This window comes from Heliangelus exortis, chromosome 3 (genome assembly GCF_036169615.1).
Source record: "Heliangelus exortis chromosome 3, bHelExo1.hap1, whole genome shotgun sequence".
Lineage (NCBI taxonomy): Eukaryota > Metazoa > Chordata > Aves > Apodiformes > Trochilidae > Heliangelus > Heliangelus exortis.
In genome coordinates, this window is record NC_092424.1 from 40,421,711 (window position 1) to 40,440,879 (window position 19,169).

The following is a 19,169-nucleotide window of genomic DNA, read 5'->3' on the forward strand; positions in this document are numbered from 1 at the left end:
CACTGCCAGGGAGGGGGCATCAACAGCCACTCTGGGCAACCTGTGTGAGTCTCTCACCACCCTCATAGTGAAGACTTCTTCCTAATGTCTAACCTAATGCTACCCTCTTAAAGTTTTAAGTCATTACCTCTTGTCTGATTGCTACATGCCCTTGTAAAAAGAATTTTCCTAAAATGTTCATAGAGCAAATCAGTTTGAACTCTTTTATTAGCTTATTTTCCATATTGTCATTTAACAGATGCATAGAATTGTCATTAACACTGAGGCAGGCACTTGGTCTGAAAACTGCTTTCTTAACTGAATATGCAGTGTTTCCAAGGGGTTAAAATATGAAATCTTCCCAGTCCTTCAGCACTGGGTGTCAACTTCTGGATGGTATACTCACACCACAGTACTGCACTGCTTACACACCAACACTCAAGATCCACAGCACATTGAGAATCATGTTAAGCTCACCTCCAAAACCGTCAGGCACATATGTTTTAAGCACAATGTTGCAGAAAACTGTTGGGAGAGAGAGTGGTTTGTTGCCCTCATTCCGAAGGGAAATGTGTCTGTAGCCTGCTTGCAGACCATCCAGAGGAAGGATCCTCTGACCAATCAACTTATTGTTATCATCATACACTGCTATTCTCAGGACAGCAAGATCAGGAAGAATAACCTGTAAAGTCATAAAATGAAGAAATTGAGTAACTCAAATACAGTAGCACTCTCCCCATCTCCCATGTTTGAACAATTCAGTTCATATTCCAGAATAGGAATGAATATCATCACTGTAAGATTGTCACTCCCTGCACACTCCACACTTGAAGATGAATCTTCCCTAGAAAAGCTTTTACATAGTGGGTAGGTTTTGGAATATGCAAATTCTGTAGCTTACACTAGCTAACTATCTTGAAAATTATTTTTCACTACTGAAGACCAGTGCCATGGATAAGGCAGGTAAACAGTACCTGGGAAATTACAGATATAGTGACAATTGAAGGGCAGGCAGTGCTGAATGACAGAAAGATGGGACTTGGGATGTATCTAAAAGGGCAGTGAAAAACAGAAAGACTGAAACCACAAAGCTGATGGGGATGCATGCTGAACTATGGGTTCTGCAAAGGGAAGAAGCAGACAGAGGAGGGCAAAAGGAGAGGGTGACAGACCTGCTGAAATGGGGTGTTGCCAGCAGAGGTGGGGGTGCTGTGCTTATAACACAGAGGGTGCAAGTTACACATGGTGGGCAGGGATGCTGGCAGCTAACTGCAGCTGTCAGGCCACATCTGGACCAAACAAAACAGTAATCAAAAAATCCCCTTCCTTCCCTGGAACAAGGTACTGCCCGTGTGCAAGGCACAGGGAGGGACACAAGCAGCTTAACCTCTGCCACTGGGAAAGGTCTTCCCATTTTTTGTCTATCTGCCTCTATTTGTTGATGCTTATAGGAGAAAAGGAAAGATCTAGATAAAATTGTGTCTACTATCTCCCTTAGCCTTCCTCTCTGCCAGTTTCATTTCCAGTTTTAGAGGTCACAAAATAAAACATGCTTTTGCTCTCTGAGCCCACCACAGCTAGTCACTGATATTCTGCTCTGCTTGTTTACAACAGCACTCCCAGCACAGGTTCCCCTTAGCCCTCACCCCATCTTCTTCCTTACACAACAGTGGCAACACAAAATTTGGGTTGACTGAAGCTGTACTTTAATTAAAATAAAAACAAGAAAACATGATAGAACAATCAAACACATTACCTGAGATTAAACATCAGTTTGAAGAGAACACTGTAACCCAAGTAGGGCAGGTAAGATCTCTCCTCTACAGGTCACAGATCAGCACATCTTTCATCACACAATGGGCTCAGATAAAGATTTGTTAGGGACCAGAAGTGGGGACTAAGAATTTTATCATTCTCTCTCCATTATTTATTCTATAGTATCCTGGTCTGCACTTCCACCCTCATGACATTTTAGCACTGTGCACCTCACACCTTCATTTCCTCCAACTAGAGAAAGTGTTCCTGCTGTATTTATGCCACTCATCTGCTTGGTCATCAGTGGTTGTCTTCATTACAATGCTAAGCCTGACATGATAGAGGTCTTGGTTAACTCACAGTATGAGATATTCAAGAGAATGTACTATCCTGTAATCATTCATTGCAAACCAGAGCAGAAAGCCTGAGTAGTATTTGCATTAGCTACTGTATTCATGCCAGGATGCCCCCCTTTTAGACTGAAGCTGCGTGCACCTTATAGTCTATGGGACTCTTGATTTAAGAAGTTGGAAAGCAGCAGATGCTGGCCATATGTTCAGCAAGCCATGGACAAAATGGTTATCTGTCATTGTAACTAAGCATCTTCCCCTGTGCCTCCTCCTCACACGCAGAGCAAAAACTCTAGAAGTCACACTTATTCCAGAATATGTATGTGTCCAGAAAAACGTTTTGCATTAACTGCATTTATACTAAAACCTGGTTATACTGTTAAAAAAGCAGATTATGTGTGCAAGATACCTAAGTGTGAAGTCACTCGGCCAAGTCACTTAGGAATAAAAGAGAAACAATTTTGCATGACAACAAAACAGGTGTATGCAAAACAGACATTATCAAAGACAGCACTGCTGACACATGTAGTCTGGATGAAACTCCAGGTGACAGGAAAAAAAAAGAATATATATATGTGTCTGTATCATATATATAAAGACTGAGAGATAAAAACAGAACACAGATGACTTATCTCTCTCTTCAAATACCCCATAACAAGAAAAAAGGTTTGCTTGTCTTTTTTTATTAAAAAAAAATAAAGAAAAAGGTACATGATGCACATGGACTACTGAAGGAGGGAGCTGGCAACATGTCTAAGGAACACAGCACCCTTCCAACTTTTCCATGTAATAACACTGACTTTAGCTTTGGATGCAGCATCTCACCTGCCCTCTGGGCTGAAGGAACAGTGCAAGAAAGCAGCCACTGCCAGGGCAGGAAAGAAGAAATCTCCAAGGAATGATGGTGTCCACCAGCGGGGGCTCATTCTGAGCAGACTGCATACCTTGAACACAGGCATGGCCATGGAGGAGGTGGCTACCCCCCAGTGGGAGGAGGAAGCAAAGGTGAGGGAAAAGCCAAACAGAAACAAACAAACAAAAAAATCATGTGACAGCTACAGAGGTTATCCATTAGAAAAAGAAAACAAAGCAAAATTTAAAAAAAGCCACACAAACAACCTCTTGAAAGCTTGTTTCAGCTTCAGATTGTTTACTGTAGTAAACAGGAACCCTACAAACCCTTTTTCATGGGAGCAGTACTTATTCATGTGAGCAGTCAGGCTGAAGCGGGGAGAGGTGGCTCAAGTGACCAAGGATGCTCATGTGCAGAAGGGCAGGCAGTCACAAACTGTGTTTTCCAAATGTCCTACCTTTCGAAATACAAATGATTCTTCATTGTAAACAGGGTTCAGACCGTTGTTCATCACCATGCGTGTTCGAAATTCTTTACGTATCGTGTCCGTGGGTAAACCATACATATCCACTTCTACATACGTACCAATTTTTTTGTCTGATAAGAACTGACCAGATATTACCTGTTACATAGTAACAGAGTCGTAAGGAAGAGCAATACAAAGCACACAGCATTTTATGAATACTGCGAATATTGGGTTTTTTTCTACTGACAGCAGTTTGAAAAATGCTTTATACAGAACAGATACATTTATTTCATCATATGAAAATGGTATCTTTAGTTCTAAAATTGCACCTTTTTGGATATACTTTTGTGAGAAATATATCTTTAATTTTAAATGACTGCACTCATTGTGCTTTGGTATAAAGAGCTGTAAGTCAGTCAGCCCAGTTAGCAGATGTCTCACTGATGTGTTCACTATGTTAGTAAAAAACAATGAATGAAATAACCTGAGGGGACACTGCTATTCTGCAACTTTAAAGTTTTTGTCCAGAAGCATAGTCACCTATCATATGTCTTGACCATGAAGAAGTTAAAGGAAGCTATTGCTCTGCTTTTGCTTAAGTAAAGGTTTTAAGCTAATCACACATCAGTCTAACTCCATACTCTGTGTTATTAATGCAGGATGCTTGAAAAGCAAGCAAACAAAAACCCCACATGATTCTTCTATATTGTTATATTATGTATTTGAAGACTTCTTGAAATTTTACTCCAAGTCAAGATTAATCTAGGTACAACAGGTAATTACTCCAGAGAAAAATTTTATTCCATTAGGATGATCTGCTACTTAAAAATAGAGCTAATGTATTACTATTACTAATTACTATGATGAAAGGGGGGAAGAAAAAAAATGAAACAATTTCAGAGATCTAGCTCATTTCATGTCTTTTTCTTTTAATGATCTAACATTCTTCTAGGGAACAGTCTGGATAACAAATCTGAAGTTATGTGGCTGAAGGGTACCATCAGGCCACTCAACTCCTTCATAAAAGAATTTTGAAAGAATTTTTAAAGTTTTAGTCACACAAGAAGAGCAAGTGACCAAAAATACATGATCTGAGAATGAACTCTAGTGATATTTAGAACTTGTGTTCTTACCACCAGATCCCTCTTTCTTCTTGGAGGGATTGTACTGTCAATAACATTAAAGAAAAACAACATCACTAAAAAGTTTTTGTTCTTCTGAAGATGCATATGAAATTTAGCTAAATGAACCCATGTTCAGAGATATAGCTTGTAATTTCTGTGCTGCACAGAGAAAGCAATAAATGAAAGCTCAAGTCTTCTGTTAAGCAGCACGTAAGGTATGTGACCAAAACTATAGTATCAACTTACAAAACAAGTTTTACAATTATCATCCTCCTTTCAAAACACAATACCTACCCATGCTTTCAAATTGCAACACAAATTTTATGGACTTTGTTACTCATAGTTAACTTCAAAGTATGGATCTTCATCACATGAACCATTTTTCTCTACTTATTTTGAAAATACCCTGTCATGTGTGACTGTATTCCTCCTTGCTTTGTGGTGACAAGTGATTTTGTATAACTTCATATTGTCCACAGAAATGAGCTACACTCACTCATTTATTTGTATGCACTGATGTAATTTAAAAAAAAAAAAACCAAACACAAGGGGGTTTAAAATGCAATGAAAATGTATAACAAACCATTTCTAATTATACCATGTTGCACTCTGATCAACTAAACATCAATGTATTGGCCAACAATAAAAAAAAAACCAACTATGGAAACAAATTGAGGATACCTACAAAATAAAAAAACATTTTCTCATTTTTCTGTGGATATTCTATTTCTGTTGACATTTTAATGTGATTTTGGGTGTGATAAGAGGACAGAAATTTGTCTATTGCTGATTTACCTGAACAGAACACGTTGCAGCAATTACACCATCTACAGGAGTTTCAGAGAAAGGGTCAAAAGTTCGATCTGGTCTTCGCATGAAATCTGGTTTAAGTAGGTACCTTATTATAAGAAAAAGAACAAGAAAATTATTTTCTGTGAAAAATAAAATTGTAATAAATACAAATGAAGCTGATGTTCTAGCTTTAAACAGTGAAGTCTTCTGTAGCATTGTAAAACATAGACTCCCATTCTAGCCACTAGTGTGAGGAAGTAAAAGGAAATGCTAGAGCTGTCTAGAATAAAGACAAATGTTAATTTTAATTCTGAATTACTAGATATGAAGAGAATAAATGAAAGCTGGGTTTCAAGAAGAAAATAAAAATCATATGATCAAGGACATTTAAAAATAATTCAGTGCTACAGTTTAAAAATACAGATTTTTATCATATAACAAAACCTAGTTGCTCGCATTTGTTTTAGTTCTTAAACAACGGAGAAATAAAGAGGGTTTGTTTGAATTTTATTTTTTTTTAAATGAAGCAAAGTCACAGAGTCAAGATTCATACAATAAATTTCAGCTTGAAGCTAATTTTTCCATTTCGGTTATAAAACCTTGGGGGAAACAGCTGGTAATGTCAGTGCTGACAGATTGTTAATTATAGTAGCATGAAAGGTACTACCATAATCACACTTACAATACCTCTCTGAGGACTATACACTGGATCAACATATCAATGAAGCTGAAACATGCTCTGATGAAACAAAACACAAGGATTCTGCCATCAAAATAAAATAGCAGAATAGCACAGAAATACTGTACTACACATGATCAGGGTTCTCTTCCACTGCTGGAAGGAAATGTTTAACTGGAGTCAACTTGCTAATTCTGCAGCCCTGACAGACAATATACTTTTTTATCCATCCTAAGTCTCTCTATTGAATCACTGGTACACAATGTTATAAAGGCCTACATTAATTTCAGAATTAATTTAAAAATGCTGGAAAATTTTGAATGGAAAGGATGTAATTTGTTTTCTCCCATTTTTTTCTTAATATGGCTTCTGTTTAGGAAAGTAATATTTCTAATTTTTCTTACATTATAAATGTGTGTGATTTCATAATTATTTATAAATTTAAAGTTGGTTACGGGCAGAAGGGAACTATCAGAAACATTCTTAGCCTCTGCTTTAGGCCTGCTGCAATAAAAAATGCTGAAGCTGGAGAGACTCAATCTTGTTTCTCCAGCATGAAAACTGTAAATCAAAGAAAAAAGGAGTACAGACAGAAGGAAATGTAATTTTTTATTTTCATTGTCCTGTGTGTTTTCTGTGACTGAAACCACATCACATTTAGAATGCATATTGAAAATACTGTACTATACTACTGCATACCATAAAACCAACATAAGAAACAAGTAATTTGATTGGCAGTGAGACCTGTCCTTCAGAGCACTTTGCAAGAGTGACTATATGCTCTTTTACTAAGCTTGTGGGTCAAGCAAGGAAGATGTCATACTCTGCCATAAAAAAAGCTTAGATCATTTCTGTCAGAATAACAAAGCCAGAAAAAAACCACAGAGACCGCATTTTCATCAAACCCAATGTCTGTCTCTGAAGAGTTCACAATGGAAATAAAGGCATGGAGTGGCAAAGTGCTATGTTGCCCACTCAACAGATGAAGAATTTCACCAAGCTTCATCATCTAATTTTTTTTTTTTTTTTTCAGAATAATATTTGCATTAGCAAAACAGTTGTTTTTTCCCACGATGAGTTTGTAGATTTTTATGTGTTTCTGGACTGTTATTTCTTACATCGACTTCTCCTTTTCTCTTGATGTTAATGATCAGACTATCTTATTCAAGTATAAACTCAACATTTGAGAAAAATCTATCAGCATCACCTGAGCATTCTTTTTCATGCTAAAGTCGTTAGCAAGAACTTAAGAGAGATGAAACACTTCAGTGTTCTCTCTAAAATCTGTTCTCAAAATAAAGTACACAGATCAAAAAAGTGTTCCCTATGTATTAAGATCCAACCTGTCCAAGTGAATTCAGCAATTCTGTGAACTACACAATGAATCTCCATTCTTAGGCATCTCTTCTAAGGAAGATCAAGATCAGAAGCTGAAGATGTATTTAAATAACTGTGTATGTTATTCATGTTCTTCATACTTTGCCCACCAAACCTCTTTAAAAACAGAGAATAATTAAAATGCATATTCATCACAGTAACACCTTACTTGGGAAAATTCTCTCTGAATTTTTTAAATTTTTACTCTTCACCTAGTACCCCATTTTTCCTTTGTAACACATAGTTAATAGTGACAAAAATGTATTAAAACCATAGTGAAGGATTCTAATACACACTGACAAGAGTTTAAATCCTGTCACTCACCCGCATGATCCATTATATTCAAATTTTCCTTGATTCAATTGCATTGCTAAATCTGTCAAAAGAGAAAAAAACGACTTTCCTTCTGAATAATGCATATCATGAACAATCCTTTTTAGAAAAGAATACTGTCTGTCCAGAATAATCAGTTTAGATGAAAATTTAATATAATGCATATAAAACACATACATGTACGAAATAAAAGGAAACAACAGGGAAACCTCAGATTTCTTCACAGCATTAAGAGCTTCATCAACCAAGCTGAAATCTATGGTGTACTTAGAAAACAGCCTCTCCCTGAATTCAAACATACCCAGCAGGCAGAGAAGCATCACACTGTGGTCATGTCAAGTGCCTGGGATAGAATTTCCATCATCTAACTTTTGGTATCTACAGAGTTGGTGCCTCTATTCCTACCAGTGGTCTAGAACCAGTTTGAATAAAGGAGGGACACAGGCATTTTAACAGTGCAATGAAGGCAAATGTATAAAATATACCAGATGAGACTACCTAGAAGTGGGTATTTCTCAAAATGACCACAGGCAACTACCTCCAGTGAAGGTGTCTGTACCCTGATATCTTAGAGAATTCTCCAATCCAACTCTCTCCCAGAAATTTAAAAAAATAAACTGTTTTTCTGCAGGTTTCCAGTCACACTAGAATATAATATCCTTGCTTAGCAATAACAGGTATTTTTTTTTTTGTCCAACGGACTCTGCCTTCAAAGGGGAGCTAAATCTTTCCCCCATGTTCTCCATGACACAAAAGGCAAGATTCTCATATATGAGTTACTATTCGTGTAACTGGGCAGCTTTAACTTTTAGTTCCTCAATTATTCTTCAGTCTGACAGCACAGTTGTGCTGCTCACATCCAGTAAAAAAGCTGCTCACTTCCAGTATTACAATTAACACTTAATTCGCAAAATAAAGGGATTAAGAATGACATCCAGTGGGTAGAGGCAGTATTGGGAGCAGACTGAAGTTTGCATATCTGCTCCAACCTCCAAATCATGTCTTGTGCAGTGCTTTACAGGCAGTGTATTCCAGAACATCTGGGTTTTGCAGTTCATAGTACCAAAGACAGTGTTCAAGGGGGATATAAAAAGAATGAAGAAAGACAGAAGAAAAAAAAAAAAAAAGTAAAAAGACCACAAAAGCACTGTTACAACAAGAAAAGAAACTGGAAAACAGTAATTCCTAGATTAATTAAAAAAACAAACAAAAAAACCCCACAAACAAAAATCAAACAAAAACCAATCAACCAAAAAAACCCCCAAAACCAAATTACAAAACAACAAAATACCCTGCCCTGTATGTTATACCTCCATCGAAGAGGAAAACAGGAACCATACATCCCCTCAGTTTAGGCTGTGGAGACGCATTTACATTCCCTGGCATCATTCTCTCAGCTGGGATCTCAGACCCCATTATCTAATGCCAAACATGACTCTCTTAAATGTTCTAGAAATGCATTTGGCACATAATCATTACTTTTTACAATCTTAATTTGTACACTTCTTTATCTTTACTCTGGAGACAGGCACCAAACTATGCCAAGGCTATGTTTTGTGAAAACAGTAATTTCCCTGTAATTAAAACTTTTATTAATAAAGCATTATCATTTATGTGAGAAGTTTCAGTACTGTGTTATTTTTCCATGAAAGGGGACTGAATTCTCCTTCTATTTATGGCTTTTTTTTTTTTTTTATTACTCCTTTTCTTATGCTTCTGTAATTCTACCCCACTGTATTATTTAGCCATATGTCTGTTTCCTGAAAAAAATGCCAGAAGCAAATCCATGGCATCTGTTTGAGAGTTCCTGCCCAAGCCATTTTTTAGAATTGAGGTTCACTGGTCGTTGTTGCCTACCTGGGGTCTGATAGTTCAGTGAGACCATCTGGCAGCCAGCGTTCCAGAAAATTTGAGGCATGTAATTACTGGAATCCACTCGGCCTCCCTTTGGGTATATCCGACTCATTTGTCGTTTATTATAACTGCATCATTCATCAAGGAAAAATGAAATAAAAACATCATAGAAATGTATGGTCATATCCTGGTATATTAATACATTTCTTAAATTCATCTTACTATTTCTCATCCTTTGAGCTACTGTCCTTTTTCCTTTAAAGACACTGAACACTGTTAAATCTAGAAAGGTATACTTGTTTCTTTGTGGCATTAGTAGAAAAGTGGTATGAGGAGGTAAAAGGATACTTCACAAACTCAATGGCATGGGTCTTCAAATACCCTAATCCAACTGATTCATTGAAAGAGGACATATTATGATGAATATTACGTTCTAGAAAGAAAAAAACAAGACATTTTGAAATACTCTTGTAATAACCAACCACAATTCAAAATCATGCACTGTATGTAATACCAGGATATAGCAAATTCTGGTCTGCTTTCTCATTCTCTGTCACTCAGGTTATACTGATAAGAAATGTCATTATATTTCTGACTTGCCATTTACTTTCACTTCCTGGGAAATCAACAGAATTCATTTTTTATTTAGGACAAAATTGTTGCTCAGGCCTGTGCTGTGTGGCTAGTTAAGGTAAAACAACATGATAAATGGTCTAGTGTGCAACCTGAAAGCATCAGCTATATGCTAACCACTGTGACAATCACACCCACCTCACTTCACAGAAAGATGAACTACAAAACAGTTTAGTTGGAAAGGCCTATACTCAACCTCAACAGCTTCTTATTCTTCCAGTAATTTAGTGACTCCATGTGGATGACCAATGGAATAACATGCTAGCTTTACATTGAAGGAAACAGGGATCTAAAAATATACCAATGAGTGATGTTAAACTAAGTCTCTTATGCCACTTCTAAACTCAGGAAATATAGAGATTTTTAAAAAGTACCTAGAATAAGCAAACACTTATTTCATTCAACCTTTTATGTTACCTTCTGCTACATCGAAACCTTGAAATTTTACAGGTTGAGCATAGTTGACCATTGTTGATAAATATGGATGTATATTGGTTGTGGCACCTACATATTTGTAAGATGCCATCCATGCTTGTTCATCTTCCACAGTTACTAAGCCCTGAAAACACATTAAAAAGAATAATCACTATTTGTGTGTGCAAACACTATAGTAGGAATTTTCAAATGTGATACAAAATTATACCCAGATCTGCAGAAGCTTAAAAAAAGTGCAAATTAATACAAGTGGGAATTTAATGTCACAAATTAAGGTTTATTTTCTTACTGATATATGCATCAAACACTCTCAATGTTACAGGATGCATGCAGGAGGACTGATGATGCAGATGCTTTGCAGTGGGCAAATATGTGATGTTAGTAGGATAACTTTGGGTTAAAAGATAAATATTGCAACAGACTGAAAAATGGTGGGAGAAAATGATCTACCTGTGCCAAATGAATTAATAAGAACTGTAATTTAATATGTATTTTTTTGTGGCAATTATGGTGGGGCAGTATTTGGCATACTTGGTGCTGGGTAGCCCCTTCTCAACATCAAAACATAAATTGGTTCAATTACTAATCTTCACTAATAAAAGCAGACCAAAATACAGAAATTCCAACCCTCACTGGACAAACAGATATCACAAACCCAATAAAAGACAGAGAACTTGTGTTCCTGGTCACTTAAAACAACAAAAAATCTGAATCCATCGTTCACATAAAAATGTACTATATTTATAACAAAACTTCAGAAGTTTCTACAAGATTTCCTATGCTAGAAACCCACAATAGGAAGAGCTTGATGTGTAACTCTTCCAGTCCAACTTTTTCCTTACCCTAAACCAGTTTGAAACACATTCTTTTCACTGAAAGAAATGAAAGAATAAGAAAAACCTCTGTAAATCTAAGCTAACTCCATAAGGCTCATTGCTCTTTGCATTTTTTCCCACAAACACTTTTGCTTATTCTCCTATTCATGAACTAGTTACCCCCCCAAAAATCTAACCTTCTGTAAGCTAACAGTGAAGTTCTGCATGTACTAAGCATATTCAAAAATTCTTACAACACAGCTTTTTGTTTTCAGAATGCAACCCTTGTTTTCTAGAAAGTTCCCCATTACTGTGTCAGGAAATAGTGAATAACAGGGAGCACTGCAAAGTCCTTTCTCCAGCAGTAAGTCTGAGCATGTCTAACAGCATTAAAGCAGAAGAATGAAGTTCACAGTGCCTGTACTACTGCGACTCATTTACTCAGGAGATGAGAAAGTTAGAAATGTGCAATTATTTGGCACTATTTTGGGGCATGTACCTGCCACGTAGTGCAGATAGATTTAAAAAGAAATTAATGCCACGTGAAGTGGAACAATTTATGCCTTGATATAAGACAATTATAATCTCAAGGAACGTCCTTTTCTGGCTGCACAGAATAGCTGAGTTATCAGAATTAGTCCAGATATGGTTTTAGGTGAATTTTACACTGAATAAAACTTCCAGTAAATCTGTAATCAAGTTTCATGACTTGGTGGTCATTTTAATGCTGACCACCAGGGCTCAACCCAACTGCTTTGCAGGAATATGCATACTGAGGGTTCACAGCTGTGTTCCCTAAATATGCCAAATGGTACTTGCCTTTATTGGTATAATACAGGCATCTTTTTGTTACTAGGTCAATATTTGTTAATAAAGCTTAGATCACATTAAGGCCAAATTTCTTCAAAGGAACTAGTCCTTTCCAATGTCTTCATTTTTGCAAGGGTGATAATTCCAAAATAACTGACCACCCATCTTCTAAAAAGATTCTTCAGTGTGTCTCCTGCTGACTGCTCAGAATTGCAAAATATATTTTACTATCTTGCTCTGCTTAGTTCATCGAAGTAATGAACTGCAGTGAAAAGGAAGCCAAAAGGGTTTCTGCATGCCTTAGTGCCAAGGCAATAGTGCCTTTCAGACTACAGCTGTATGACTGTATTACTGACACACTGGCTCTAACATAATATTCTAAGATAATTTATCTTATTTACTTGCAGATGCGTAATTTTTGAGTGAATGAGCTATAGTCTTTGCAGTGGTCCTAGCTTAAAAAATATGAAATAGAAAGGAGTAAGGATGGAATGCTTCTTGAAGCCTATGGATACAAAGGAATGGTCATATGAGCACATCACCCTTTAAGGCTAGAGAAAACAGTGGGGAAAAGTTAATACCTGTTGGCTAATTACACCTTCCCATCCCTCCAAAAAAGATGCAGAGCCCACTTAGTACACAACACAGGCTGAAACAAAGTGTGGTTAGGAAGAGGAGCAGCTTTAATGAAAGAAGGAAGGAAAAGAGCAGAAGGAGGTGGGAAGAGTGTTAAAGAAGCGATTCCTGGGAAAAGATAAATGTAGAAGTCCCAACGGAAAGCAAAAGGAGGAAAAAAAGAGAGGAAAACAAAGTGAAGTCAGGGTAAGGGAAGAGGAAAAAGAATAAGCAGGGATGATGCATCTCAACACCACTCAAAGAACTGCAGTTTCCCACTGCATGACATTTGAGACCAAAGATCAGGCACTTCTAAGCAGGCAGATGTTATGCACTCCTGTCTACCCCCAAATTTTCTGACAACCCTAACCCCAGTATAACACTACAGCAGAAGAAACCTTAGAGGAAAAAAGGAGGTAGAGTCGCTTTCAAAGCAACTCTGTAGGTGTAGTGAAACTGTGTATGAGGTTGTTAAACCGCTAAAAATGCATGGTAAGTAAAATGTATGTCATATATAAAGCAATAAAACAAACTGCATAACATCCTATGTGTCACCTTTTTATTGTTTTCTTGTTCAGAATCTTCAACGGCCTAAGGGAAAAAAATATATATACATTACCCAAAGAAAAAGCAATTGGAAACACAGCAAGAAAAAAAATCTTCAAAAAGTTAATGTGTTTAGCAAAAAGTATACTTTTCTGTGTGGAAGGTGGAAAAAATTGCAGTTTTTTTTCAAATATGGATATACAAGATATGAAATTCAACAGCTGGCTAGCAATTGGAGTAGGAGGAAGGATGTCAGACACTTAAGCCCAAACCATTGCTACCACTAGATGCTGGGGACAGGATGTTTCAGGAAATCATGAAAGAATGACACACCCAGACAGTACAAAAGATAGTCTGGTCTAGATATGCAAACTGTCAAGGTTCTGAAAACTTAAAAAGTTAAGACTGCTGTAAACTGTACTTCAGGTGTCCACATTTGGAAAAGGCCTAAGGACACAATTTGCAATGGGACAGAGTCTGCCATCTGTCTTCAACTACAAGCTGCCGTGACTGAGAATCTTAGAAGGGTAAATGTTGACTTGGCACTGAATGTAAATTCCTAAAGTCTAAGGAACATGTCACTGATCAACAAAGAAGCAGAGAAGGTACCCAAGGGTATATGCTGAGAATGAGTAAATAATCTGGAAAACAAAACAAAACAAAATAAAAAAAACCCTCACCAAAACAACACCAAAACACTGCGGTAGTTAAGCACCAGCTGAAATAGTAAGTGAAACCAGCCCTAGAACAAAGATATAAAATAATCCTTCAGTAAGAGGATTAATAAAAGTCCTGAAGAAGCAAAGATGTTGAAGCAATACAAAGAAGGCAGGTCTGATGTCTCAGTGATACTACTAGAGACACACTGCCGAGGGCACTCTGTGCTATGAAGGATGCTCCATACCTACACTTCTATCTGGAGTAAGATCCAAAGGCAGCCAGGCATGAGAGAAGAAGTGGCCAAAATATTTGAGAGAGAAGCACAATCTGAGAAGATACCATAGCACTCACAGGTGAGCAGCAATAATATATTCTGAGCCAAAGTGCCCTTAGTTTTGAATTAAAATATTCTGTACCTAAGTGCTGTCAAGTATTAGTCATGTTGACTGATACAATGTACTCAACAGGTACTAATGAAATGAAGTGGACTCTTATTCTGTCTGCCAGCTGGCCCTCTGGCACCCTACTGCCCTACCATCCCACTAGTGAATGAGCATCCTATTTTGCCTTCACTGCTGCAGGTGGAAGGGAGACTCTACCCTAAGAGTGAGCAATAAAAAAATGACTGAGGCAACCCCTATGATGAAGACGCAGGATGCAGCTTTGCAAAAAAAATGAGGAAAGAGTACTCCACCTCATACTAGTGCTCTGTAATTGAGATGCAAACTATAATATCAGAGGAAGGAGCAGGAAACTTCTATCTGTCTTTAAACAGTATATTTGATCATGTCCCCCACTTGTATATGTTAACTTAAGTACTGATTCTGTTTCCTCAATGAGTATTCTACCTTAGCAAGCAGAGAGTATTTTTGGCTACAGAATTTTGTCTTCTCATGAACCTAAAGGTTGGGAATCTGGTGAAGATCTCAGGTTTGACTCTTCCCAGAACATGTGCTGTGATGTTTCCACAAAATAGAGTATCTTTTCCAAACTTTTCCAAAGAAATATAAGAATCAATCCCACCTTTTTGACACTGATGGCAACAGCTTCCTTTTGACTGTAATCATCTACAGTAAGGTCACTTCCAAATTTGTACTCTGGATGAGCTTCTTCTTCCTGGTCAGCTGCACAGAAAAGAAAAAGAATCAGTGCAAAAAACCACAGCAACTGCAGCTTTTGTGAGCAGTGAAACAAATTATAATTGCATACACAGCTTTGGTTTTGGCATTTTTAAAAAACAGAAATAAAACCCAGCGTTAACTTCCAACCATTAGCAGTAAATAACAGTGAAGACATGAGATTCTTATAGCTTTGTCATGGCTAGAAATACAAATTTTATTTAGTGTATTTTTGAAGGAATCAGTAATGTGTTTAGCAAAATTCTAAAAAAATCCAGTAGGCTTTGGGAAATAAAAAGTCATGAAACCAGAGTTCTTTAAATAAAGATGAAAAAAATTGCTGGTGTCCAGGATTCTCATGTGCACTGTTAGAGTCTTCTTACAGTCTTCCCAATTGTAGCAAATAATTTTCATTTGCTTTTAGGGCAATTTTCCATTACTGTACTCAAATAATTTTAAAAGTTCTCTTACAAATACATAATCATTAATCATATAGTTCATATGGCTTTAAACAATACTTTTAGAAAATACTTTTTGACGTCTCTTGGTAGTCTAGCACATAATTAGAAACAAGCATTCCATTGGAAATGAGACAGCAAAACAACAGAATCTCCTCTGTGCTCCTTGCTCACCTGAAGAATAACACTGAGAGACCTCTGAAAAAAAACCTTTATACTTCAGTCTTTGTCAGCATTGCAAGCACAGATACCAGACTCAGATCACAAAGAATATCTTTCACGAGAAGCTCTACTGGCAACAATAGAAGTGGCTTTGTGCTAGTAAAAAAAAAATAATTCCAGGAGAGGACCAAGGGGCAGGCTCAAGTGGGACATGTGGTATGACAGGGGTAAGAAGCTAGTACCTTGGTACAGATGCTTGCAGGCAGTGCATGATATACCTCTTCTGAAGGTGGACATTTACAACAGCATTGCTGGGACCAGCTGGGATAGAGTTAATCTCCTTTATAGTGGCTAGGAAGGGCTGAATTTGTATTGAAAACAGTGTTGGTAATGCAGAGATGTTTTCATTACTGGTGAGCAGGGCTTAGACACAGTCAAGGCCTTTTCTCCTCACTGCACCAGCAAGTAGGTTGGTGGTACACAAGAAGTTGGGAGGGGACAAGGTTGGGGCAGCTGACCCCAACTGACCAAAGGGATATTCCACACCATATGATGTCATGATCAATGAACAAAGCTAGGGAAAGAAAGAGGAGAGGGACATTTGGAATGATGGCGTTTGTCTTCCCAAGTAATTGTTGCACATGAGGCTGCTTTCCTGGAGATGGTTGAAAACCCACCTGCTGATGGGAAGTAGTGAATTAATTTCTTGTTTTGCTTTGTTTGTGCAGGTAGCTTGTGCTTTACCTATTATTCTGTCTTGATCTCAACCCATGAGATTTATCACTGTTACTCTTCTGATTCTCTCCCACACCCCACCAGAGGGGAGAGAGCTGTGTGGTGCTTAGTTGCTGGAAGGCATTAAACCATGACAAACAGACAAGGTGAATCACACCCCAGATATGTCTTTCTCTGTTAGCCATAAACACATTCCACATCACGGGTTCAGACTGAGATATTTGCACTGAAGATATCTGAAGTTTGGCAAGAAAAGTCCTATCCTTTGTTTTAACCTTAAAAAGTATAATGTAATGATACATTCTGATGTTGGCACAAGTATTAAAAATAACAACAAGATATGCTTTCTAAACAAAGTTCACAGCTTCTCAGTCTCTCTCTCACACACGCAGTGAAAATATGACTTGGTTGCTCCAATATGACTTCTGAATAGTAAGTGCAAGTTAAAAATTGCCACTGGTACCACAAATGGACCTCACATTCCTACCACAAGCCTGCCACAAAGTGAGAAGCAGTTGTGGTATCTATCTGAGATGAAATGGTAAGGCTGTATAAATGGTCCCACACTGAGCTCAGATTTACTGGTATTGCCACAGACTGTGGGCATGTGGGTAACATGCATAATAGCAGCTCATGCCAGCCTGCTGATTTGCCACAGACAGTGTCTGAGAGCCCTTCTCTATGAAATAGAGACTCACCACTTTCTATTTCTTCTTCATTATCATCCTCTAGGATATTTACAGGAGCAGCAGTTTCCCCAGCCTCCATCATCTTTTTCAGAGCATCAAGCTGTTCTGTTAGTAAGAAAAATAAAAATACATTAGTTATGATGCAAACAGTTTGTAACGCAAAAAAAATTATTAAGAATAATCATAAATTAACCACTGATGCCAAAAACTACTTTTATAAAGAGAGTTCTCTAAGATTAAGTCTTCAGTTAACAGTAAAACTTTACAGAGTAAGAGCACCACTAAACATACTTTGTTGTTATATCTGAAAAATGGTCGATAAGGGCTTTGTCTAAAGCTTACTGAAGAAAACTATTTCCATGGACTTCAGAGGTCTTTGGAGCAAGCATGTTACTCCTTCAAAGAATAAATAGACCTCTACCTCTTTGGTTCTTGATCTATGCAAACAGAGGTAAAGTGCTTGGATTTTCAGTTGTGTTCCTATCTGCATCTCAGTTAAGACAGTAGAAAACCGTTCATGTATGACTGAAGCCAGTGGGAGGTCTGTCTTCTTTGAATGGAGAAGGATGAGGGTTTATCATGACAGCTGTAGTGGAAACTAATACATCAACATTATTTTTACTGAGACAAGATAAATATCAGGACTGGCAACAATAGCAATAACAGCAATTTGAAGTTCCATTTCATTTTATGCTCATCCTGGAAAAACACAGAAATGCAAACATACCAGTATAGGCAGAATTTACATAAGATTCTATCAGTGTTATATTTTAGCTCAACCAGCAATATGACTAAAATTCCAGGATTATATTTCTAGGTCTATCTATGCCTATGTTACGTGCTAATATCAAGGCCTAGACTCTGAGACTCAAATGAAACACAAGGGCAAATTGTCATTTACATGACACTTCCAACACTGAAGTACAAGCAACTTGGAAAACTTAAGAAGCAAAGTTTATTGGTATCTATCAGGAGTTCTGTTTAATTTAAGACTTGACAGATGTTTTACTTACTTTTTTCTACTTCAGGTTTCAGCCTTTTATTCTTTATGAGAATCTTTCTTTTGAGGTCATTAGGAGAAGGTAAAGCTTTACCTGGATCAAGCTGTAAAATAATGTAAAGAAAAGCCTTATTAACAGCTATTTGGCCTCTCTGTATCCCTTCTTGGGATTCTGACTTAAGTCAATTTTAAGGGGCAGTGAACAAGCAGTGCCAGGTCAGGCACAGCCCTGGGAGGTAGTGTGACTGCAGTAACATTGACTCCTCTGCTTCTTCCCTACCCAGTGGGAATGCGGAGCTCAGGTAAATGGTTTTGGCTGAAGCCAGAACATTCCTCTCCAACCTCACCATCTCAGCTGCACTGGTCAACGCATCTCCCTCTCTCTCCTGCCTAGAAGTGGGCATGTGCCCTGCAACTCTTCATTAGAGGGCTTCCTACTTTCTTTCTCTCTCTGAGGTTCACACAAAGTTCAAGTCACAGTTTAGCCCATTATCATTTGATCTCTAAATAAGTCACCTTTTATGGTCCCTTCAAGCTGTAATAATGCAAGTGAGGCAGCCCTCACACACATACAGAGTAGAAATGGGTTGGAAATGGAGAATGGAAAACTACCCAGTCCTTGGCTAGGTAATGAGGACTATTTTTGCATAGTAGGGCTACAGGGTCACATCTTCTGTATTTGCAAATGGGAAGTTTCACATACACAAGGTAGTACTACTAAAAGATTTGTTCCAGTTTGGGGAAGAGAAAAAATATTAGAGAAAAGAGAAAAAGTACCGAATCCTCTGACTTAAGGCCCATGACATCAGTCAATCTAAGAAACAAGAGATCTGGGTATAGTAATAAGCACCTTCTCCACCTCAGGCTTGCAAAGAATATTATGCAAGGAGTTACTACTATATTGGACTGTGATTTCCATGAACTGTGATAG

At 37.6% G+C, this 19,169-nt stretch overlaps 1 protein-coding gene across 5 annotated transcripts in view; it reads right to left on the bottom strand.

Moving 5' to 3' along the window:
* The window catches only part of PLCB4 (phospholipase C beta 4), a 196,408-nt gene that overhangs the window by 34,396 nt on the left and 142,843 nt on the right, over positions 1-19,169 (bottom strand). For 3 of the 5 annotated variants that reach the window (XM_071740292.1, XM_071740294.1, XM_071740291.1), the window contains exons 17-27: positions 18,252-18,342; positions 17,248-17,343; positions 15,100-15,200; positions 13,426-13,461; positions 10,613-10,754; positions 9,911-9,995; positions 9,566-9,690; positions 7,700-7,751; positions 5,323-5,425; positions 3,395-3,559; positions 457-661 (exon numbers count right to left, since the gene is read on the bottom strand). In XM_071740292.1, the coding sequence (XP_071596393.1) occupies positions 457-661; positions 3,395-3,559; positions 5,323-5,425; positions 7,700-7,751; positions 9,566-9,690; positions 9,911-9,995; positions 10,613-10,754; positions 13,426-13,461; positions 15,100-15,200; positions 17,248-17,343; positions 18,252-18,342 (1,201 nt within the window). The remainder of the gene's footprint in view (positions 1-456; positions 662-3,394; positions 3,560-5,322; positions 5,426-7,699; positions 7,752-9,565; positions 9,691-9,910; positions 9,996-10,612; positions 10,755-13,425; positions 13,462-15,099; positions 15,201-17,247; positions 17,344-18,251; positions 18,343-19,169) is intronic. The other 2 variants (XM_071740295.1, XM_071740293.1) reach the window with 1 other exon arrangement.